This window comes from Rhamphochromis longiceps, linkage group LG19 (genome assembly GCF_057381845.1).
Source record: "Rhamphochromis longiceps isolate RC_006_pf linkage group LG19, R_longiceps_female_GT1.1, whole genome shotgun sequence".
In the NCBI taxonomy this organism is placed as follows: Eukaryota; Metazoa; Chordata; class Actinopteri; order Cichliformes; family Cichlidae; genus Rhamphochromis; species Rhamphochromis longiceps.
In genome coordinates, this window is record NC_140575.1 from 610,921 (window position 1) to 635,694 (window position 24,774).

The 24,774-nt window shown below is 43.8% G+C and overlaps 1 protein-coding gene across 6 annotated transcripts in view; it reads right to left on the reverse strand.

Moving 5' to 3' along the window:
* Window positions 1–2,416: 2,416 nt before the first annotated feature.
* LOC146645970 (rab3 GTPase-activating protein catalytic subunit-like) overlaps window positions 2,417–24,774 on the reverse strand; it is a 28,014-nt gene continuing 5,656 nt past the window's right edge. Inside the window, exons 2-8 of one of the 6 annotated variants that reach the window (XR_014908782.1) lie at window positions 17,869–18,034; window positions 16,779–16,878; window positions 14,356–14,448; window positions 14,043–14,215; window positions 13,346–13,434; window positions 13,115–13,202; window positions 2,417–2,982 (exon numbers count right to left, since the gene is read on the reverse strand). Coding sequence is in view for 3 of the 6 variants with exons in the window: in XM_085391449.1 (XP_085247575.1) it covers window positions 13,184–13,202; window positions 13,346–13,434; window positions 14,043–14,215; window positions 14,356–14,448; window positions 16,779–16,878; window positions 17,869–18,024 (630 nt within the window). In the remaining 3 variants the exon portion in view is untranslated. Of the gene's footprint in view, window positions 2,983–10,887; window positions 11,979–12,011; window positions 13,203–13,345; window positions 13,435–13,537; window positions 13,960–14,042; window positions 14,216–14,355; window positions 14,449–16,778; window positions 16,879–17,868; window positions 18,035–24,774 lie in introns of those variants that run through there. The other 5 variants (XR_014908781.1, XR_014908783.1, XM_085391449.1 and 2 more) reach the window with 5 other exon arrangements.

The following is a 24,774-nucleotide window of genomic DNA, read 5'->3' on the forward strand; positions in this document are numbered from 1 at the left end:
AGCTGAACCAGGAGGAAGGCAGAGAGGATGGACACATGACAACTCTCACCTAAGAGACATGATGCAAGACCACATCCCTCCATGGATGAATAATGCCTGGTACCGTTATATCCACGACAGAACAAAAGCAGAATCGGCAAATACAGACTATTATGTCTGTTCCCATCTACCCAGCACGGCAACATACCCCACACTATATATGTTCCTGGACCAACTCTCAGGGAAGAACTACTCTATGATATTAGCAGAGAAAGGGGACTTTGTGTCCTCTTCAACAACACATGCTGCATTTACATAAAGAAGACGCACATTCATCAAACATGACTGACGCCCTGAATGTTTTGAGACAGATCCAGCAGGCCCAAAATCAGGACTATCCATGACGAAAAGGAGTGCCTGAGAGGATCGTCCACAAGATGGGAGCTGAGGCCAGGAGAGAGACTTCAGGAGGATCAGAGATCATCTTCAGCACAGCAGACATCACACAGAGAGCTGTGCTACTGAGCTTCCAGGAGATCAAGAGGAGACTTCCCACAGCAAGATTTTAAATACAATGAAAGATTCAATGTTGACGCTGAGGAAGACAACTAAGGTGTACGACGTGCTCTGCCTTAAACCTTCAGCAGCGTTGGAAGGAGTCTAAGGATGACATCATGATTCTGTGAAAAGCACAGGAACCAGAAGCTATGGTGGTGATAACAGCAGTTTCCTATGAGGTCTGCAGCTTTGGAAATAGCTGAGACCCATGTTGACAAACAACAAAACTAACTGGTATGTTTGAATGTCTATTCTACATACATTTGGACTCTGGTCCTATGGACAGTGATGGAAACAACTGGAAGAGACATTTATGACACCCTGCAGAACTCAAACCACTCTGCAGAGAGACATGTGATTGCACACCCGGAGGAAGCATCACCAAGATGGGATGTTTTTGAAAATGTTATCTTCTTATTTTCACTATTAAATTAACAATTTCTTTGTTTGTTTGTAGGATGCAGTTTGCCATGAGATGAGATCAATGGGGAATGGGATATCCGCTAATACCTTTGTTAAACTCTGTACTTTTACAGTGATTTAGGGTGATTTGACGTATGCTGAGTATAACAATGTTGGCATTGAAACTGTCAGACATGAGGTATTCATAACTGGAAACTTTTCTAGCATAAAGGTCAATAAAGGGGGGAATGTTAGGTTTTGTATTGTTGATTGTCATTTATGCTTAGAAACATTTACTCATATATGCTTAGAAGTGTATAATCAATTGTAGATTGAAAGAATGTCTCATCCTAGGAGGTCTGTAACAACTCTGTGTAGCATGAAGAGGGGAGTGCGTTCACTCCTCTACAGAGTGTGTTCTGGCATAGATCACACCCCCTAGGAGAGGTTTTATCTTTTCTTGATATATGGTATAGCAAACACATGTATATCTGTTTGAGTGTAAGAGCCTTTTGTTTAGATGGACCTGTTAGACTCCTGGCACCAGCTTTGGGGAGTCTTCACAGGGTCACATCTTGACCTCACACACACAGTATTCTTTGTTCACATGTATACCTATGTAAGATGTTATATGTTAATGACCCAATGCATATTCATGTCACCACAATAAAAGGAGTGCTCTGGGGAGTCTGGCTGAGAGTCTGACGGAGGTCAAGTGGTGGGACGACACTTGGCTCCAGCCAGATCTCCCTCATGCATGAGTGAACCAGAGAACTTTGGTGCCTTGAGTCTTGCTTTTTGCTGCGTAGCAGATTGTCCTTAACGTTCCAGCGAATAGGTTTATGCTACAAACCTATCATTCCCCATCACATTCATCACCTGTTCCTCTGGTGTCTCTGATTGGAGCACGCAGGTGTGTGGAGCAGAGTGAAATCACACACCTAATGCTGTTTTATTCAACCTGGATCTTAGAAGTTTTGATTAACATTAAACATCGTTTAAACTGTATGTGTCTGTATCATGGGATGGATACACCCTTAACAAAACAAAGAAAATATGACAAAACCAAGTTTCCCCTCATGCTGTCGGACGCGCCTCGAGGAACCAGCTCCATTTAAAACATCACAGTCAGCTGTAAAGTGTCGTTTCAGTTTTTATACAACGTCAAAGAGCTTCATGTTTGAACAATCAGCTTATGAACAGGAATAAGAACTGCACGGTCTGGTTCTGGTTGGATGCAAACAAACAGCTGTGTGTTAATCCAGCAGCAGGACATGCTGGAGGATGGAGCTCAGCTGAAACGACCCATGAAGTCCTCACCGACTCTCATGTTTACCATCAGGACCAATCCCTGCAACTGAAATATAATCTACTAAATATCAGAGTTGAGAAGGTTGTGTTAGCGTGTGGTGAGTGCAGGATGGGGAACTCCATCCTAACGACAAATTTCATTTCCTTAAAAAGGCATCAAGAGAAGCTTTGAAGGTAAAATGAAGGTTTTAGTGTGAAACTGTTTTATCACAGCTGCAGGAAGCTGCAGATTTATGAATACACAGAAGGATTTAGTTTCACATATTTCCAGACAAAGCCATAAATGCTTCTTAATCAATGCCAGTAATATACTGCTTCCTGCTTTTAAGCTTGGGCGAGCCGTAGATGCTGAAATATTGCACCGTTCTTACAAATAAAGCAAACAAATGAAGAAATGTATTTCTATGATCTTACTCCATGGCCACATTCATACATGTGAAAGTCTCCATCCTGTGTCCTTCACTTATCTTCATCCCAGGTGTGAATTGTTCACAGGACTTAAAAGGAGGACGTGTCTGTGGAAAAGCCTCCGGTCAACCTAAACTCCTCCCTCATCAGGACACAGAAGAGCCGCTGAGGCAGCGCCTTGGAGTACGCTGCTGGTCGCGGCACACAGGTGCGCAACAAGATCTCCCGGCCTGCTGGAGGAGGGAAGTCTGGTACTCTGCTACTTCCCCCAGTTTGCTTCTTGTCAGATCCCAAGTCCTCATCGACGGGCGCCAGAAGGGCAGCCTAAAAGGGCAAAGGTCAAATGTTAGCAAACAGCAACCGATTCTGAAGAAATGTGCTGTGTGAGGTGGACACGTGGATATTCAGAAGTACTGTAACCGAGTCTCCCACAGAGACCTGATCCAGACTACAGCTCACAAACACAGCTCCTCTACTAACACCTCACTGCAGCTGCACGCTGCTGATCCTGTCTGTGATTAGAAATGATTTCAATAAAGTAAAACAGAGGCTCGTTTTCTATGAGCGTAAACAGGGATCTCTGTTTCAGTCTCAGTGTAACAAACATGTTTACTGAATAAGTCTTTCAGTAAATATGTTTTTGTTAATTCAGTAAAATCTGCAAAGATGACTTGTACTGTTGGCAGCAACAAACAGAGACAGAGTGTGGGACAGACAGGAAGTCAGGACACGTCTATGTGCTTCACAGTGGGACTAGAACATGAACATTTCTACACACACCACAGGCAGCAACTGTGCAAACCTCCACGTCACCAAAAACACCCTGCAGGTCCCATCAGAGCAACGGCAGAGAAAACAGATGAAACATCTGTTAGAGAGAAAAACGCTTCGCTGCTTTCTTACCTGTATGACACTAAAAGGGTTTTGTTTTTTTAATAATAAAGGCTTCATGTTTTACAGTTAAAGCTCATGCAAACATGCAGGCTTATTTGTCTGATCAATGCAAAAGTTCAAACATGTCTCTTTCAAGCCTCATTATCAGCTGAGATCATAGTAAAGACACAGACAGGATCCTGATCCATCTGTTCTTTATATAATTACTGTTTTTACTGTAATGTACAGTGGGGCAAAAAAGTATTTAGTCAGCCACCGATTGTGCAAGTTCCCCCACCTAAAATGATGACAGAGGTCAGTAATTTGCACCAGAGGTACACTTCAACTGTGAGAGACAGAATGTGAAAAAAAAATCCATGAATCCACATGGTAGGATTTGTAAAGAATTTATTCGTAAATTAGGGTGGAAAATAAGTATTTGGTCAATAACAAAAATACAACTCAATACTTTGTAACATAACCTTTGTTGGCAATAACAGAGGTCAAACGTTTACTATAGGTCTTTACCAGGTTTGCACACACAGTAGCTGGTATTTTGGCCCATTCCTCCATGCAGATCTTCTCGAGAGCAGTGATGTTTTGGGGCTGTCGCCGAGCAACACGGACTTTCAACTCCCGCCACAGATTTTCTATGGGGTTGAGGTCTGGAGACTGGCTAGGCCACTCCAGGACTTTCAAATGCTTCTTACGGAGCCACTCCTTTGTTGCCCGGGCGGTGTGTTTTGGATCATTGTCATGTTGGAAGACCCAGCCTCGTTTCATCTTCAAAGTTCTCACTGATGGAAGGAGGTTTTGGCTCAAAATCTCACGATACATGGCCCCATTCATTCTGTCCTTAACACGGATCAGTGGTCCTGTCCCCTTGGCAGAAAAACAGCCCCATAGCATGATGTTCCCACCCCCATGCTTCACAGTAGGTATGGTGTTCTTGGGATGCAACTCAGTATTCTTCTTCCTCCAAACACGACGAGTTGAGTTTATACCAAAAAGTTCTACTTTGGTTTCATCTGACCACATGACATTCTCCCAATCCTCTGCTGTATCATCCATGTGCTCTCTGGCAAACTTCAGACGGGCCTGGACATGCACTGGCTTCAGCAGCGGTACACGTCTGGCACTGCGGGATTTGATTCCCTGCCGTTGTAGTGTGTTACTGATGGTGACCTTTGTTACTTTGGTCCCAGCTCTCTGCAGGTCATTCACCAGGTCCCCCCGTGTGCTTCTGGGATCTTTGCTCACCGTTCTCATGATCATTTTGACCCCACGGGATGAGATCTTGCGTGGAGCCCCAGATCAAGGGAGATTATCAGTGGTCTTGTATGTCTTCCATTTTCTGATGATTGCTCCCACAGTTGATTTTTTCACACCAAGCTGCTTGCCTATTGTAGATTCACTCTTCCCAGTCTGGTGCAGGTCTACAATACTTTTCCTGGTGTCCTTCGAAAGCTCTTTGGTCTTGGCCATGGCGGAGTTTGGAGTCTGACTGTTTGAGGCTGTGGACAGGTGTCTTTTATACAGATGATGAGTTCAAACAGGTGCCATTCATACAGGTAACGAGTGGGGGACAGAAAAGCGTCTTACAGAAGACGTTACAGGTCTGTGATAGCCAGAGATTTTCCATGTTTGAGGTGACCAAATACTTATTTGCCACCCTGATTTACCAATAAATTCTTTACAAATCCTACCATGTGGATTCATGGATTTTCTTTTTCACATTCTGTCTCTCACAGTTGAAGTGTACCTCTGGTGCAAATTACTGACCTCTGTCATCATTTTAATCAGAATCAGAATCAGAATCAGAATACTTTATTGATCCCTGGGGGAAATTATTTTTTGTTACAGTGCTCCATTTTAAACCAACATTAAGACAAGACAGACAATACGCTAACTAAGAATAGTACAATATATACATATATATACATACATACATACATAAGTCACTTATAAATAAATATTTGGAAAAGAAACATGTGTAGCTGTAGCAGCAAACAGTGTGTTAAGTGGATGCGTTGTACAGGGAGATGGCCACAGGCAGGAATGATTTCCTGTGTCGTTCAGTGGTGCTTTTCAGTAATCTCAGTCTCTCACTGAACGAGCTCCTGTGACTGACCAACATGTCATGGAGTGGGTGGGAGGTGTTATCCAACATTGTCTTTATCTTGGACAGCATCCGCCTCTCCGACACCACCTTGAGGGAGTCCAGCTCCATCCCCACAACATTACTGGCCTTACGGATCAGTTTATTAAGTCTGTTGGCATCTGCGACCCTCAGCCTGCTCCCCCAGCATGCAACAGCATAGAGGATCGCACTGGCCACCACAGACTCATAGAAAATCCTCAGCATTTTCTGGCAGATGTTGAAGGACCTCAGTCGCCTCAAAAAATAGAGACGACTCTGGCCCTTCCTGTAAAGTGCTGTGGTGTTTTTAGCCCAGTCCAGTTTATTGTCAATGTGTACTCCAAGGTATTTATAGTCCTCCACAATGTCAACACTGACCCCCTGGATTGAAACAGGGGTCAAGTGTTTCCTGGTCTTCCTGAAGTCCACGATCAGTTCCTTGGTCTTTGCCACGTTGAGCTGCAGATGATTCTGCTCACACCACGTGACAAAGGAGTCGACCACAGCCCGGTACTCTGTCTCATCATCCCTGCTGATGCATCCAACCACCGCAGAGTCATCAGAAAACTTCTGAAGATGGCAGGTCTCTGTGCAGTGGCTGAAGTCTGTGGTGTAGAGGGTGAAGAGGAAGGGGGAGAGGACAGTCCCCTGTGGTGCCCCTGTGTTGCTAATCACCTTGTCAGACACACACTGTGGGAGACGTAAATATTGTGGTCTTCCTGTCAGGTAATCAGGTAATCAGGTAAGTGGGGGAACTTGCACAATCGGTGGCTGACTAAATACTTTTTTGCCCCACTGTAGAATATCATGGACATAATACACAGACTGCAGCCTAAATACTGCTAAAAACAGCCCTTTTTATTTTTAAGGTTTTACGTATTAACCTTTTATTATAAGAGTCACCTGATCCTTAGCAGGTGTGTATACAGAAATACACCAGGTCATTATTTAAGCAAAGCGAAGCCAAACTGCTCCTGTGTGACAGATGAAGTCCACCTTTAAACAGCATTTAGATGCTGCTAATGAAACTCGATTAGTGGCAGCACTGGTCTGTGGGCTGGGGACACTGGTGCCACCAGTACAGCGCGCACTTTTCACAGCGCCATCATGTGGATCAAACTGTATTCTGGGTCAAACCTGATGTTTTATCATTTACACTGAACAAAAATATAAACGCAACACTTTTGTTTTTGCTCCTGTTTTCCATGAGCTCAACTCAAAGATATGAAACATTTTCTACAAACACAAAAGACCCGACACTCGCAAGCAATGTTCCCTCTAAGCTGCGCGCGTGCACAATTGCGCACTGCTGGCACAATTGCGCACTGCTGGCACGGTCTCTGCACAGAAAATCTGCGTTGCGCACAAAAAAAAAAAAAAAAGAAAAATCACCTGAATTGAAATTAAAATGAAAACTTTAACGATTCTGTTTTGCAGTGTTAGTCAGTGACTGGCTGCTCCCGTATGGGATCAGAACGAGGCCACCTTATCCCGTAGTCCAGCCAATCACGCGATTCACATTCGTATATACGCAGCTGATCAACGTGGCTGACAGGCTATGACAGCGTCCTTATGTGCGACACCGGTGTTTTAGCAAAGCGGCTGATGTGGAGTGAAGCCACGTTAATGACAACGTGTACAACCATTGGAGATGTGAGCAGGACAGACGGAACAACTGACGGACAAAGTGTGGACTTTATACCAGTTTTTGAATTGTGTTGATCGGCCACGTAAAACCAGAGTTATGATAAAATATCTGCAATGTTTGGTTTTCTTCCTGAATACTGTCGTTGTTTATATTTACTGCAGGAAGAAACGGTAAAAACGCCGTTTTATAAGGAAAACGCTCGAAAGCCTGTGAGCAAAAACAACACCAAAACAAACCCCCACCAGCCTTTCCTATTGGTGGAAAAATGCACCATGTCGACCAATCAAAAAATGATATGGCAACATGACATTTAGTTGTTTAGGAAGGGGGAAGTTTTAGGAGTGACGGCGTGTTTGAGATGCGATTGCCAAGTTTAGCACAAATCTTGTGTAGTTAGAGTGTAGTTAGTGTGTAGTTAAGAGTGTAGTTAGTGTGTAGTTAGTGTGTAGTGTAGTCAATAGTTTTGTTGTGTGTGTCAGAACAATGGTTTACAGGTGTTGCAGCAGTGACACATCTGCTGCTGTCAGGCCTGCAGGTATCAGGCTGTTGTTCTCCTTCATCTCATAGTGGACAGAAATTATTTTTTGCAGCGGCACAAATAATTTGTGTGGCATCAGATTTGATGCAGAACAGCTGATTGTTCTGCAAATAGTTTGAAATGTTTATTTAAAAAACACCTCGGCTGCATTTTTAGGTAAACAGCTGCAAAAAACTCTGTTTGCAAAACTCAGTTACTTTTTTGAAGAAGTCTTGTTGTGTAAAAGTATTCTTGGATGCTGGTGTGACCACAGTGCACACGTCTGCTGTTGCTCACAGTGGTCCAAGGGACGCTCAGGGAGTTTGTGTGTTCAGACACGTGAAACATTACAGGGAACATTGCTCGCAAACACTGCTCACAAATCTGTCTAAATGTGTGTTAGTGAGAACTTCTCGTTAGCTGAGATAATCCATCCCACCTCACAGGTGTGGCATGTCAAGGTGCTGATTAGACAGCATGAATATTGCACAGGTGTGTCTGAGACTGCCCACAATAAAAGGCCACTCTGAAATATGCCGTACATGTGTAGCACAATGACACACATGTCGCAAAACCAGTCAGGATCCGGTTCAGCTCATGGAAACAAAAGTGTTGTGTTTATATTTGTGTTCAGTGTAACAAATACTGAGACGTGTAATAATGTCGTGTGTTGTTCATCTGAGGACGCTGCAAAGAACCAGATTATTTTTATTATCCTGTTTGTCTGTTATGTGAACCTTTAGAGGATGTACCTTATAATGACTGAGTGTGTTTATCGCACTATGTTAAATGTAACTGTGAGCGACACGAGGCTTACTGCTCATGGTTACCTCATCAGTGGTGAAGTCAGCCAGCTTGATGCAAGAAACAGGAAGAAGAAAAGGATGAAAGAGCAACACACAGATGAAAAACAAAAACAGACTTTCTAACCGACAGAGCTGAAATCTGAACATGTCACCAGCTGCAGGAGGCAACGCTCTGAACCACGTCGTTCCTCCTCCAGATGGAGCTTTCACTGCCTATAGTCTCTTGACATACAATGGTTGGATTCTCCTATGATACTGTATCAGCTGAGCCTCAAATTCTTATTGTAGCCAGATGGGCTACTCGCCTTCCGTTGTTTTTCTTCTCTCATTCTCTCTCTCTCTCGCTCGCTCTACCACCCTCGCTCTCTTTCCACTGCACTCGCTCCTTGTATCAGGTGATCGGGTTAATTGGGAACCCACCTGCACATTGATTGCAGGGTGGCGCTAGCCTGTATAAAGCTAAGCCGATGTCTTGTTGGATTAATTCCTCCCGAGCTTCTGGTACGATACAGCAGTAAATGCTGGCGTACTGCGACGGACTGATCAGCAAGAGCCGATTATACGACAGCTACAGGTATGCTCTCGCTTAACCTTGGATTCCCTCCGAATACTGGAATTGGTGTTAATATCCTTTTCCGGCCTGTTGTAGCGCAGCAGTCTGTTTAATTCTGCCATTGCGGAGAGAGGTGTTCGTGGTATCTCCACCAATGAGAGTATAGTGCCTCCGGTCCTGGGGTAAGCTGTTAGAACTACTTTTATTAGCATTCATAGCTATAAGAGTTTAAGGTTACACTTATCTGTTTCAGGGTTCACTGCTGTACTCACCTCTCCATGGTAAATTGTCCAACCTAAATTGGAAGAGTGGACTGCCTTCTCAGTTGCTGTTGTGAACTCCTCCTTGGTGGAGTCTGCTGTCTTGTCTTGTTTTGTCTTATCTTGTTTTTATTAAGTAGGCTTACCTTTTTTTTGGGTTCGCCTGGTGTTCTATTTTACCCTGGACTGTTGCTCGTACCCACACTTCTGTGATCGGGCTGAAGTGATTCTCTGCCCGAGTGTCGTGCTGGGACTCTAAATCGCCTGGGTGGCCGGTCTCAGCCGGTGGGGAGCCAGACCGGCCTACGCCTGAGAATAATTATTACCAGCACGAGTGGTAGTTTGACCCGTGGGGAATAAGCCTTTCCCGTGTGTGTGTGTGTGTGTGTGTGTGTGATTTCTTTTATTAAAGTTATTAAAGTGTGTTTTAGTCTTTTTATGATTTGTAGCGAGCCTGACGCTCAGTGTCCTTTTATTCTTTTAACATACTTTTCTGTGTTTTATTTCAGTGAAGGAGGACGAGCCAGTGGCCCTGGGACCTCAGGTGGTGGGTCGTTTTCACACTTTCTTTTGTACAGCACTGGGTGGTCTGCAGTGATTCTTTTGGTGTGATTTTCTTTTGGTTCCACGGCTGCTGGTAAGTCCAAGTTCCACGATTGTTTATTTTTACTGTAGGACACTGTCAATAATGACGCTACATCTTGACTTTTAATATTTTATTTATAAAATATTATTTATAATATTTTATTTATTTCTATAAATAAAACTGTTTTAATATTGGAAGCCAACCTGCCTCAGTGTGCATCCTTGAATCTGTGCGGTCTTCTTTTATTCCTTTTATTTATTTTTCTTAAATATATTTCCTGGGGGTGTAATTCCCCTAGGTGGCGTTGTCAAGTTTATTTATTTTGTGCATAACCCCGCCGACCACTTGGTCACATTATGATCTCGAGCTTCTTCAGTCTCAGTGAATCCTTAGTTGGCTCAGATGCATCATCTGGTGTTTGAGTGTAACAAGGTGGTTGTAACACAAAAGGAGTGTAAACAGGTGAGTGTGGTTTGTAGTGTAAACTAAAGCAGCGTGTCTAACTAACCACATCTCCATCGCTCCACAGCTGCTGAGGGAGCTACAACCCTCATTCAGCCTTTCACAGACATACAGCAATGAACTGTATGAACAATAAACTTTATTCATACACACAAATCCCTTTAGGGTTGTGTCAGCGAGGGCAAACGTGCCGCATCAAATACATGGAGCTACAAGCTGTGGTGACCCACTGTCAGTAAGGGAGCTTTATTACACACACACAGCATCACAACAACAGTTACCTCAAGCTGCTTCTATGTTATAAGGCAAAGACCCTGCAGTTACACAGGAAACATTAGGTGACCATCTGTGAGCGACAGTGGGAACCAAAGCCTCTAACATCCATCGATAGATGAGGGGCAGACGGACTGAATGCAGAGAGGTGTACTAACACATGTTGAGTGAAGAAGAAACACCCAGTGCATTATGGGGAACTTAGACCTATAACTTAGACCTGTGCGCCTTAGCATATGCTACTTCCGGCGCATAGCGCTTAGTTTCCGGTGTGATATTCGCTCCTTGTTCAAGGTCGGGTTTTTCAACCAAATGGACGAATCAAGTGGCGATTTACATTTCTCGAGATGTCGAATGTATCTGTAGATGATGTTGATCGACTTGTCGATATTTTTTCCCCCCGCACCTCAGAGAGAGACAGGATTCAAATTTTATACTTCTCAGTATTTGTATACAGCGCTCCCTCGTTTATCGCGGGAGTTACGTTCTAAAAATAACCTGCGATTGGTGAAATCTGAAGTAGCCAACTTTATTTTTTACAATTATTATAGATGTGTTAAGGTAAAACCCGTCACTACACACTTTATACACTCAGACCGACATGAAAATTTTCACACGTTTCTCTCCTGTTTAAGCTCTCAAAGTTCAAACCTTCGTAGACAAATAAGTCCAGTATTACAGAAACCAAAGATCAAACCGTGTTTTCAGGTCCAGCACATGAGAACAGAGCAGCTGAGAGATAATTCAACATCAATGAATCATTAATGAACCAATGAATAAGCGATTCTGTACTGTACAGGAGAGACGGCACGGAGGAGATCAACAATAGTCTGCAGCCAATCAGGACGCAGAACACAAAGCGCTGTGATTCATCCGTGAAGCGCACACCTCTCCAACGTGCCAGACGCCATCGAATGTGAGCATTTGCCCACACAAGTCTGTTACGGCGACGAGCTGGAGTCAGGTCAAGACCCCGATGAGGACGACGGGCATGCAGTTGAGCGTCCCTGAGACGGTTTCTGACAGTTTGTGCAGAAATTGTTTGGTTGTGCAAACCAATTGTTCCAGCAGCTGTCTGGGTGGCTGGTCTCAGACGATCTTGGAGGTGAACCTGCTGGATGTGGAGGTCCTGGGCTGGTGTGGTTACACGAGGTCTGCGGTTGTGAGGCCGGTTGGATGTGCTGCCATATTCTCTGAAACGCCTGTGGAGACGGCTTATGGTTGAGAAATGAACATTCAATGCACGGGCGACAGATCTGGTTGACATTCCTGCTGTCAGCATGCCAATTGCACGCTCCCTCATTGCTTGTGGCATCTGTGGCATTTTGCTGTGAGACAAAACTGCACATTCCAGGGTGGCCTTTTGTTGTGGGCAGTCTGAGGTACACCTGTGCACTACTCATGATGTCAGATCAGCATCCTGATGTGGCACACCTGTGAGGTGGGATGGATTATCTCAATATAGCAGATGTGCCCACTACCACACATTTGGACTGATTTGTGACCACTGTTTGGGAGGGATGGTTATATTGTGTATCTGGAATGAATTTTAGGTCTCTACGTCCATCCCATGGGGAATGGGAGCAGTAACAAAGGTGTTGCGTTTATATTTTTGTTGAGTGTATGTAAGCTCTGCTCCAGTGTAATGCATAGGTACAACAATATGCTTTATCTTTAATATAGTTTGGTCACAAAAGACCAAAACTGAACTCTTTGAAGGCTGTAAACACACCATGTTTGGGTGGCTTCACCCCAAAAACACCACAGCAACACTGAAGTCTGGAGGCGGGAGCATCATGGGGGGGGGGGCTGTTTATTCAGCGTACAGCACTGAGACATTAAACATAACTCCAGGAAGGATGAATGGAGACATTGTTGATTAGAATCTGCTGCCATCTACCAGGATGATGAAGATGAAACAAGGATGGATGTTTCAGCAAGACCATGATCACAAACACAGCCAATGGAAACGGTTGGTTTCAGAGAAATCAAGTAAAGCTGCTGGAACGGCCCAGCCAATCACCTGAGCTGAATCTGTGGGAAGGATCCACGGAGCATTCGGGATTTATAGACTGTTTGTGTGGTGAGTGGGTCAAAGTCATGAGCAATGATGGGACTGGTTTCTCCATACAGACGCTGCCATGAACTGTCATCACCAACATTTGTATAAAGTAATAAATAAATGTCCCTGTGTCACTTTGTATTATTACACAACTTCATCTGTGGTTTGATTCCTTTGCACGTCTGGATTGGAAGTGTTGTTACCGACATCTGGTGATAATTTCACATCAAAGCACCTTTAGAAATATATTTACTTAGAGAACAGCCCGCAGCCCACCGTAGTAATAGTTGAACAGACACACACACAGAGCCAGACGGTAGGTCAGACTGTCACTGGGGGCCGACTTCAGCTGGTGGAAAAGGTTCTACAACGAGGGAAAAGACCATGAAATCAATAAAAATCCTGACAAAGTACTGACAGCACTGAGCCTGTCTTCACTCTGAAACTTATATTGGACCTGACCTGAGTGTAACCTTGAGTGTGCGAGTGGTGAAGAGGCAAACATACATAATCAGAGGTTTTCTCTTGCTCCGATGTCCCACTGGAGTTGGACAGCTGAGTGTTATTCTTACAGTCAGACTTCTCCACAGCAGCATCTGGAAACAGAGACACAAACACAAATAAATAAGTCTGTCATTTAGAAACTCTGTTGTTTTCTAGATGTTAGAAGAATTAAACAAGTGCAGCTCACGTAGTCATCACTTCATGATAAAACACAGGATGCTGATCGCTCAGTGGCAAAAGCAGGATGTGACCAGAAGTAGACAATAAAAATAAGAACGCTGCCTGATATCCTGTTTAAGATGACGCTCTTGTGCTTTACTGAGCTGCTGTCAGATGGGATCAATATCTGTGGCCAGCACTCTAAGACATAAATGCAATTACGGCTGTAGTTTTAAGATTCAAGGCTGTCTTAGCTCGAGCTCGAGCTGCTGAGTGTGACGGGCTCAACAGTAACCAGGAAGGAAAAACTGTTTGTGAAAAGAAGCAGAGGAGCCACATCAGTACGAGTCAAACTACCACACGCTCCGAGGTCTCTGCTGCTCTGAATATCACGCTCACCGTCTCCTAACACGGGATCCACACCTCTTCTGTCAGAATCAGTTTCCTCATAAAATGAGCTGAAACCATTAAAACTCAGTCAAGTATTAGTCAACTCCGACTAGTTAATGCCTTTTAAACAGGTTACATGATTAACTCTTACCAGAAGGACAGAATTGAGTATCTCGGTGTTAAGGGGCGACTCATCGATGCGTCGATGGCGGCGAATGTGCTTCCGGGCACTGTGCACCATGTTGGAGACAGACAGTTTGGAAATGGGCACAGTTGCTGCTGGCTCGGTCAGCTTGGACAAAGCAGAGCTGATATCACTGTTTTCTACAGACGACAAACACATCCAAGAGTTTCTGTTCAATTGCTGAGGCCCGGGTCAGCACAGATGCCCAGATCTCCCAGTAAGCTACGCACGTTTCCAGAATGCAGTATGGTCACTCAACAAGTAAAGCCAGGAACCTGACCTTTGCCCTCATCTTCAGCGTATCCTCTTCCAGGAATCTCCTCTGTACACTCAGTCCTACAGCAGAGTTTAAAGAGCTCTGTCACAGCCTCACCTACAGGGAACACAAACAGTTACTGACCTGATATTTTCTTATTCAAACTTTTCATGAAGCACACGCTTCAGCACAGCGAAGCAGGACAACATCTGTGTAACATTTTCTAAATCATGGACGTGGCAACAAAAGAAAAGTCCACTTTACATCACATGTAAAGTGCTTGGGGCTGTCATGAGAGGCGGGGCACACCCTGGACAGGTCGCCAGTCTGCCGCAGGGCAAACACAGAGACAGACATTCACACCGTGGGAAATTTAGGGCCCCAATGAACCTGTCCCCACTAACTGCATGTCTTTGGACTGTGGGAGGAAGTAGGAGGCCCACACATAGAACAATGAGGAAAAAAAGACACTTTATTTGTCCTTTACTATGTTCTTTCTATCGGTAGCTTGATTACATCCGTCTTATCTGCTGCGTATCATTTGATGCATGAATTTTAGCTTAGAAATAGTTTCCTCTGTGCTTATCTTAATGACCTTGTAGTACCATATCACCCTATTAGAGCACTTCGCTCTCACACTGCAGGCCTACTTGTTGTTCCTAGAGTATTTAAAAGTAGAATGGGAGGCAGAGCCTTCAGTTTTCAGGCCCCTCTTCTGTGGAACCAGCTTCCAGTTTGGATTCAGGAGACAGACACTATCTCTACTTTCAAGATTAGGCTTCAAACTTTCCTATTTGCTAAAGCATATAGTTAGGGCTGGACCAGGTGACCCTGAATCCTCCCTTAGTTATGCTGCAATAGACGCAGGCTGCCGGGGGATTCCCATGATGCATTGAGTGTTTCTTCTTCACTCACTATGTGTTAACAGACCTCTCTGCATTGAATCACATCTGTTATTAATCTCTGTCTCTCTTCCACAGCATGTCTTTATCCTGTCTTCCTTCTCTCACCCCAACCAATCACAGCAGATGGCTCCGCCCCTCCCTGAGCCTGGTTCTGCTGGAGGTTTCTTCCTGTTTAAAGGGAGTTTTTCCTTCCCACTGTCCCCAAAGTGCTTGCTCATAGGGGGTCATATGATTGTTGGGTTTTTCTCTGTATCTATTATTGTACGATCTACTGTGCAATATAAAGCACCTTGAGGCGACTGTTGTTGTGATTTGGTGCTGTATAAATAAAACTGAACTGAACTGAACAGGTAAAAATATGGCGACATCAGGAGTTTCAGACGGTGAGAGAATGAATCTCGCTGCAAAAGAAATGATGTTTTAAACCCTGCATGTCAACGTCTCCCTGCACACCAAGCAAACATTAAATAAACTGTTTTATAGTCACTGTCTCGACTTGTTTCTGTAATTTGATGTCATCCATTTTTTTTATTTTGCCATTTTTATAGGAACAACAGAGCAGCTTTTTCATTTCAGTCGTTTTATTTTGACTCATGATTTTTTTCTTGACGTCGTTTTTTGTTGCTGTGATCTTTTGATGTTAAAGTCTAGTGTTGACCACAGAAAGAGACTTACTGTGATTATACTGTAATCTGTGAAAATCCTCTGTGTGCAGCTGATGGTTAAAAGAAAACATTTCAGTTCATTCAGATCATTTTTATGTTGACAATAGAAAACCATCCTGAATGGTCGGTTTGAATAAGTGCAAATTTAGATCCTATATGGTTGAAAATAACTTAAACATATCGTGATTTATTTCGTGTTTTGTGATATAGCAAAAAAATATTGTGATATTACATTTTCCTCATATCACCCAGCGCCACCATAGATGTCCATACATGACGTCTAACAATGAAGAATGACACGGGGGAAATGTATTGGACAGAAAGAAAGGTGCAAAAAGACACATTTATGAGTAATTACAGAGCAATCCTGCCACTTAGTGCAAATTAATATCAGCCGGTTCAGTCCCAACTATGGCCTCATTAGCCAGGTTTCACACAAGAAGCGTCTCATGATGGGTAAAACCAACAAGCTCTCTCAAGACCTTTGCACACTTAAGACTGATGGCATCGGCTACAGAAGAACTTCTAAGTTACTGAAGGTTCCAGTGAGCACTGTTGGGGCCATAAACCTGGCGTTGCCCCTGCAGGGTTTTTATTTATTTACGATAAACCAGCCACGACCAAGCGCTCCCCACACGATTTCAGACAGACGAGTGAAAAGACTTATCAGAAGAACGACCTGGAACCAGCAGGTACAATCGTTCCACAGGAAACAACAACATGACCTGCATCACACACACGACTCCTAAAAGCCACTGGCAGGGTTTCTGGATGTCAGCCACTTGCTGACATGTATTTAAAAAAATTTTAATAATTTCTTAATAATAATATTACATTTTTCTATTTGTGTATTAATGACATGACATGTACTGCCTACCTGGAGGCTGCTGTGGCCATGAATACTGCTGCCAGTCTTGGAGCACGTAGGTGAAGCGAATGGCGATGTTGACTGGAGGCAGAGGGAACAGGGAACAACCCTGATGACAACAGGAAGACATCAGCTCATGTTTATGGTAACAAGCTGCAGCATTAATCTCTCTGTACAGGCGTGGATTACACCTCGTCATTGTCGGCTGTTTCTGGGAACATACTGAACACATTTAACCCTCATGTGTGGATGATGACAACATCAATCAGGATTTTTATTCTTCTTTAGGAATGAATATAAGATTTTTGAACTTCATTTTTTAAATGTCCACTTAGGTGGACAACATCGGTTTTGACTTATGAAGGGTATGGAGACATCAGTGTGTAGTGTTTCTGTGCAAGTTTACCATCAACACCAACACAAATACAAGAAAACAGCCTTTGAATAGCTGCAGACCACTGTGCATGAAAGGGTTAAACAACGTGATGTCTGGGAATCCATTGTGTTTCCAGGAATAGGAATAAACAAAGTTCAAACAAACTGATCATTAAACCGACATCCACTTCCTAACAGTCTTTATTTTATTCACAAATTAACTCCACAAAAATCCAGAAACCGAATTTACACAGAATTAGACGTCTTCTTCTTCCTCTTCTGTTTTCCCAATGTTCACATAACTAAGCAGTGTGCTGTACTGTTATCAACCTGCTCTTTGACGAACTATTACAAGAATATATTCTTATTATAAGATAAGATGTTTGTGTTATTTTCAAGTTGAATACAGTTTTTGTGTGACTGTCAGAGCACAGCAGGAGGAGGAGGAGGAGGAGAGACTGTACATGAGCAGGAAAAACCAGATGAATAAATGTTTTAGAAAATACATTTACATGCACTTCGTGGATGCTTTTATGATTATTAGTTGCATTTAACAGGATTCACATCGTCCTAAAATCGTCTGGAACAGGATGCTGAGGTGATACTTGTAGAACATGGGTACATGACGCTCTGTGGCTGCACAATTTTAATTTTTCTTTATTAAAAACAAACAAACAACCTTGAAATATGATCCATATAAAGATGTTTGTTCCAGAGCACTTACTATCTTAGATTTGAAGATGTCGAGCAGGCCGGACAGGTGGTTGTACTGCACGGGCGCTCGACGCAGGTGAACGATCTCAAAGTCGGTGCGCACGCCTGGTCCTTTGCACTCTCCGGCATACATCCGCCTCCACTTCTGCTGGATCTGCACAAACATCGGCACCTGACTGAACACAAGATAAACAGCAGAAGGCATTACTAGCAGGATCTCTGGTACACGCCCGACATCCAGCTTCAGTTTCTCTCAACCAGCAACAATCCAGCTAAACTAAACAGTCCGACTGAAACACAGAGCAACAAGCTGCAGAACTGCATTGTACTGGCATGTATGTCAGCACTGTCACTGCACGGACCACTGAGTGCTACACAGACTGGTTTTAATATGTTGTGTTCATTGGCGTAATCTGGGGCTGCAGCAATTCATCACTTCTAAAAAAATCCTCCAAACCCATTCTTTGCTGCGATGCAGCGATGCAGCGATGCAGCGATGCAGCGATGCAGCGATGCAGCGATGCAGCGTGCTCTGTGGCACAGACTTGTTCAACGATGTAAACGTGTGTGAGGGATAGGTCAGTAGGTAGAGTGGCTGCCCCGGGATCAGAAGGTTGGGGGTTTGAATCAAGTGAAAAGCTAAGCTGAGGTACCCCTGAGCAAGGTCCCTACACGTCTGCTACCCACCAGCTCGATAGCTAGCCGGGAGCTCGAGGGTCACTGAAGCCGCAGAGAACGGCACAACTCCCGGCACATCATATTCAGATCACCGCAGACTTTCGCTACTCAGGTTAAACGTGATATATAAGTCACTTAGACAACCTAAAAATGTTATTGTTGGACTTTTTTCAGTGTTTTATTTGTTCGTGAGTAAATCGGTTTGGCTGAGATTAAAGTTATTAGATTAGATAAAATAAAACTTTATTAATCCCCCAGGTGGGTTCCTCCTTGGTTTTCACACAGCTGAATAAACGTCAAACAGAAAACTGATTAAACAGAAGTGTGAGATGGTCGAGAGTTTACTCCAGTGTCCTGTTATATTTTAGACAGCAAGGAGCAGACGGCCGAGTTTATTAAACTCCACCGAGACAGCAGTGACGCTAATCCGAAGGCGAGACCGTCCAATTTAACAGCCGTTTACTTCCGGCCTACCCGACCTTCTCAGGACCCGGCCCACATAGACCGCGAAGGCCGGGTCCTCAGGAGGATGCAGCCCATGAATTTGGACACGACCACTGACATGTTACAAAACAAACTCACATCGCTATCAGCAGCCATGTTGTTGCCTTTGGCTGCCTGATCGGTTCAGGAAATTAGGATGTTTTTCTACGCATGTGCGAAAAGGTGGTCGCTTCCTCTATAGTTCTTTCACAATAAAATAAAACAAACAAATTCTAAATTCATCCATCCATCTTCATCCGCTTTATCCGAGGCCGGGTCGCGGGGGCAGCAGCCTAAGCAAAGAGGCCCAGACCTCCCTCTCCCCAGCCACCTCCTCCAGCTTATCCGGGGGAATACCAAGGCGTTCCCAGGCCAGCCGAGAGATATAATCTCTCCAGCGTGTCCTGGGTCTGCCCCGGGGCCTCCTCCCGGTGGGACATGCCTGGAACACCTCACCCAGGAGGCGCCCAGGAGGCTCCAATCTCTAAGGGAGAGGCCAGCCACCCTTCGGTGGAAGCTCATTTCTGCCGCTTCTATCCGCGATCTCGTTCTTTCGGTCACTACCCACAGCTCGTGGCCATAGGTGAGGGTAGGGACGTAGATCGACCGGTAAATGGAGAGCTTCGCTTTTACACTCAGCTCCCTCTTCACCACGACGGACCGGTGCAGCGTCCGCATTACTGCAGCCCCAATCCGTCTGTCGATCTCCGGCTCCCTTCTCCCATCACTCGCGAACAAGACCCCGAGATACTTGAACTCCTCCACTTGGGGCAGGAACTCATCCCCGACCCGGAGTGGGCACTCCACCCTTTTCCGGCTGAGAACCATGGCCTCAGATTTGGAGGTGCTGATCCTCATTCCCGCTGCTTCACACTCGGCTGCGAAACGTTCCAGTGCGAGCTGGGTGCATTGTGTGCCGGGTGGCGGCCAGGAGCGGAGGCCCTGGCGGACTGACCCCCGGCTGCCAAGACTGGCAATAGGGACAATTCTAAATTCAATTCAATTTTATTTGTGTAGCGCCAAATCACAACAACAGTCGTTGTGCAAAACTCATTCAGGCATTTGATGACAGGTTTCAAGATGTGAAGAATATCCAAAAGGAACTGGAGATGTTTGCTACGCCGTTTAATGTGCAACCATCTGTGCCAGACACTTTCCAAGTGGAAATAATTGGGCTGCAAAACAACTACGAGCTCAAAGCTAAGTATAACAGCCTCTCTCTGCTGGACTTTCACAAACTGTACGTTCATGCTGAGGCTTTTCCCATCCTGGCGAGACATGCCCTGAAATTTGCATCTCTGTTTGGGACAACGTACCACTTTGAACAGGTCTTTTCAAAACTGACTCTTGCAAAGAGGCGCTTCCACTCAAGACTAACTGAATCAAACTTGAAAAAGCAGCTTCGAGTGGCATCATCATCATCACTGCCAGCTGACATCAGACACCTCGCCAAAAAGAAACAGTTCCAGCCATCTCATTAGGTGAGTCTGATGAGCAGAAATGCAGCAGTAACACAGCAGCAGCCCAAGCAGAGAAGCCTCCTCCAGCTTGTCCGGGGAACGCCAACCCATTCTCAGACCAGCCAAGAGATGTTAATATAAGCAATTAGCAGGGTGTGTCAAAGAGTGAACAGAACATCGCCGAGTCAGCTGACAGCTCCATAAAACGTGTTTCCTACAGCAGCAAACAGGCTTCAAGAAGTGACAGTAAGGAGAGGTGTCAAGATCTGTGGGCCAGTCAGCCTCTTGTGTAAAGGACACAGTGATGCTGAAGTCATAGAGGCTGTGGTCAGGTCAGTCAGCCCAGGTTTCAGTATTCCTGACATGCCTGAGATAAAAGGACCTCACTCCCCGTTAGTTAAAGGAAATATTGAAAGCTCATCAAAAAACTGCTGACTTAACTCTTTGTGCTTGCATTGGCTCTCAGGAAGGCATCAGTGCAGCACCGTACCAGTGACAGTGAGGAAAGCTGCTCATCATTGGTTATGGCTCAAGAACTGCTCCAAAATCGAATTACCACCTCATTCCTGAAAAGCAGGCAGTTTATGAAAGATTTTGAGAATATATCAGTGATTCTTGAGATAAGGGACAAAACATGTCCAAAGTTTCTGTCAACACCATCAGATTTTTTAAAAAGTACAAAAAAATAAGGAATTATTGTGGGTAACTTACACTGTGAGGACCCCTTTACCACTTCCTGTTTGATACACATGCCATGAGGTCACTGCTCTGGTGAGTTTTTTTAATTTTTATTTCATTTATTGCATACCTTTCTGATAAAACTCTGTGTCACAACCATAGTGCATCAACACCACAGTAGAGGCCATAAGCAACTGATGAACAACAAGATGGCGTCTGTCAGAAAAACGTGCTATGAGAGAAAGTAGGGTATTTTGTCAGCACCATCAGGATTTTTGCCTGACGGTGTTGACCCTTTTTCTAATGATTTTGGCAAATGTCACAAAAGTGTCCTATTCACTAATTATATTAAGTTATTTTTATTACTATTTCAGTCATATTACTTCCTGTGCATTTTACTGATATTTCTGCTTTACAGATGTGTCGAATATTATGGAATTTGCCTGATCTTGAATCTCATAGTTAATGTATACTTTATTAATCCTGTAGGAAAATGCTTAGTCCTCTGCATTTAACCCATTTACTCAGTGAAGCAGTGGGCAGCTACCAATCCATGACCCGGGGAGCAGTGTGTAGAGACGGTACCTTGCTCAAGGGTATCTCAGGATAGCCGCTGTTTGGTGGATTTGAACCCCCAACAGGGCTCTAGAGTGCGACCAAATTTTTCAGTGGTGCGACTAAAAAAAAATATTTGGTTGCACCTGTGCGACCAACTGTTCGGGTAGCAAAAAAAAAAAAAAAAAAATCTGCAACCTTCCCTGTGGTCAACAACAGACACACATTTTGTCCCTATCGTGGACTAAACCAATCAGAGATAGTAAGGGGCGGGACCTCTCTGATTGGCCGTGGTCCAGTTGAAAGTGCAGGTGGAAGTGGGAGGTGAGTAGCTTGAATAAAGCGATATCAATTCATTAAATCCTGAATCGACTTTTAAATATAACTGTGTTTTGCCAGAAACGCCAGATTCTCAGATTAAAGCTCACAAAACCAGTTCAACAACAACCAAACAGCAAATCAGAGCAGGTACACGGACTCCACACAAAGACGTAAACACAGAGCGGACCCGACCCATCAGAATTAACTTTGTCTTTCTCGGCTTTCTCACCCGACGGCCCGTAGACGGACACGCTGTCGGAGCTTAGCGAATCTGATGCGTCCGGTCCGCGATGTGTTTACGTCTTTTTGCGCTGATTCTGAGCTGCAGGTTTTGTCTCTCTCCAACCAAAATTCACCGAGCTGAATTTTGCTGTTTTGCTTCCACGACTATTAAAATCACATCCATGCACAGCTAGCTCTCTCTCTATCTCTCTCTTTACTTCAAGAACAGTTTCCCGTCTCCAATCTCTGTTTTCTGTATTATTTATTCGCTTATTACCCACCAGTCTACCGTTGTTTACAGTGCTGTCGGCTACTGTCTTTTTCTTCAAGAAAGCCTATTTTTTCTGTTGTTCAATACTGAAGAAATTTAAACTTTATATGCAGAACATTGTAGAATATTTTTAAGGTTATCTGCTATAAAAAGCCAGACCAGGAAAATCTCCTTCATGTTTTTCTGTGTTTTATTCTCAGTTACTTTCACACAAAGGAATCTGCTGTGATGTTCACAATTCTGATGAAGTCAGTACTGATAAATGATCAGAATTATAATATTTCTGACTGTCTGAGGCTAAGTTGAATCGAATCGGGACTTTGAAAACCGGAATCGAATGGATTATAGAAATCAGTGATGATACCCAGCCCTAGTGAGCAGCCTGGGCACGACAGAAGTGGATGTAGCTGTAACAGGAAAAGAACTATTGCTAACTTTTCTGTTAAGGCCTGATCCTTCTGAAATTCATAGCCAGTGCTCTGACACGGTGTCATCAATCTTTGAATGCTGAAAAAGCACAGTGTATCCAGAAAAACACATTATATTATATAAATTATTATAAAACTTGTGTGCGCCTAACTTTTGTGCCGGTACGCGTACGCCCATGGCAAAAAGTTAGTCTAGAGCCCTGCCCAACGATCATGGGGCAAACACTATCTACTGAGCTATCTCTGCCCCGAGAGCTGGTCTTTTAAGTGATGATGTATGAACCCTGCTTTCGGGTCCAAACTACTCTGTGTTTATTAAGGCTGTTGTGTTTTAACATGTTTTTATTCTTTTTTATCTTGTTCTATTTAATCTGAACAAGCCCCTAAAAACAGTCAGTGATCACTGTCAGCCTAACCATCGGGAACCCTCACGTTAACTTTTATCAAGTGGAAAAAAGTTTCACTGTGTTTATGTTACGCTAACATAGCTGTGTTGCTAGCAATCACGTAGCACATCATTATACACCAGCTAGTCCAACATCAGTAACCCTACAAACGCCAGTGCTGTTTAGTTTTGTCTTCATTTATGTTGGAAGTGATAGCAGAGCTGGTGTTAAGGTGGAAACCGGCGAGCTAACTTCTAACTCTGTTAAATTTCATATATTCTGTTTTCATGGATGCCTGGATGTTACACCTGGTAAAACAGCCACACTGATCATTTTATTAAAGATGAAAGAATTTAGACAGTTTGTAACTCTCAGTGATGCCGCAGAGTTCCTTTGACTTTGGGATCTGCAGCGGAGTTTGGACCTGGAAACGGCTAATGACATCAGACTTAAAGACCGGATAGCATTTCTGTTGCTTAATACATATTTGTGTTGTGAATATTCATCCTTAATATGTGTAAATGCATATGCTTCAGAAAAATTATAGCAATTACAAAATGGTACATTTCAGGCTAGAATAGCAAAGAGGAAGCTGTCAGTAGAGGAACAAAAGAGAAGGAACAGGGATGATCAAAAAATAAGTAGAGAAAAAATTAACAGCCAGCCTGAGTTTCTCATAAAGGGAAAGATGGAGAAATAGAGTGAAAGAGGGAAAAATAAAGAACATCAGTGATCTGAAAGGAAGAGAAAAAAAGGCAGAAGAGAAGGTTTTGGAAACAAGCACAGAGAGTCAAAAGGAGAGAAAGTCCAGCAGCGTCTAAACACACAACCACAGAGTACTTTAGGAATCAAGGAGCAGTAGGCAGCTACTTGCTGGTGAACTATTAAGATGTAGAACTTGACATGTGCAAAAACAGAATTGTTATGATGTGTCTTGTGATATTACAAAGGTTGTTAAGGTTTAATGGTCATTTTGAAAGAAATAATATCCTGTTTTCTACTCATGTGTCACCACTTGTCAACTCCATAATATGGATTTTTTGTTTATTTTTCTGTTTTGAAGAACCATATATTTTCCTCCCTCATGATCTTCCAATAAAAATACGTAATTTTCTAAATAAATATGTAATTTTCACGCTGCTAAATATGATCGTTTCTTATGGAGATTAAATACAAGCTTCTGAAAATATGTATGACTGTAACTCTAATAATCCATGCATCCATCCATCCATTCGCTTCCGCTTATCCTTTTCAGGGTCGCGGGGGGCGCTGGAGCCTATCCCAGCTGTCATAGGGCGAAAGGCGGGGTACACCCTGAACAGGTCGCCAGTCTGTCGCAGGGCCAACATACAGGGACAGACAACCATTCACACTCACATTCACTCGCACATTCACACCTAGTGGCAATTTGGATTATCCAATTAACCTATCCCC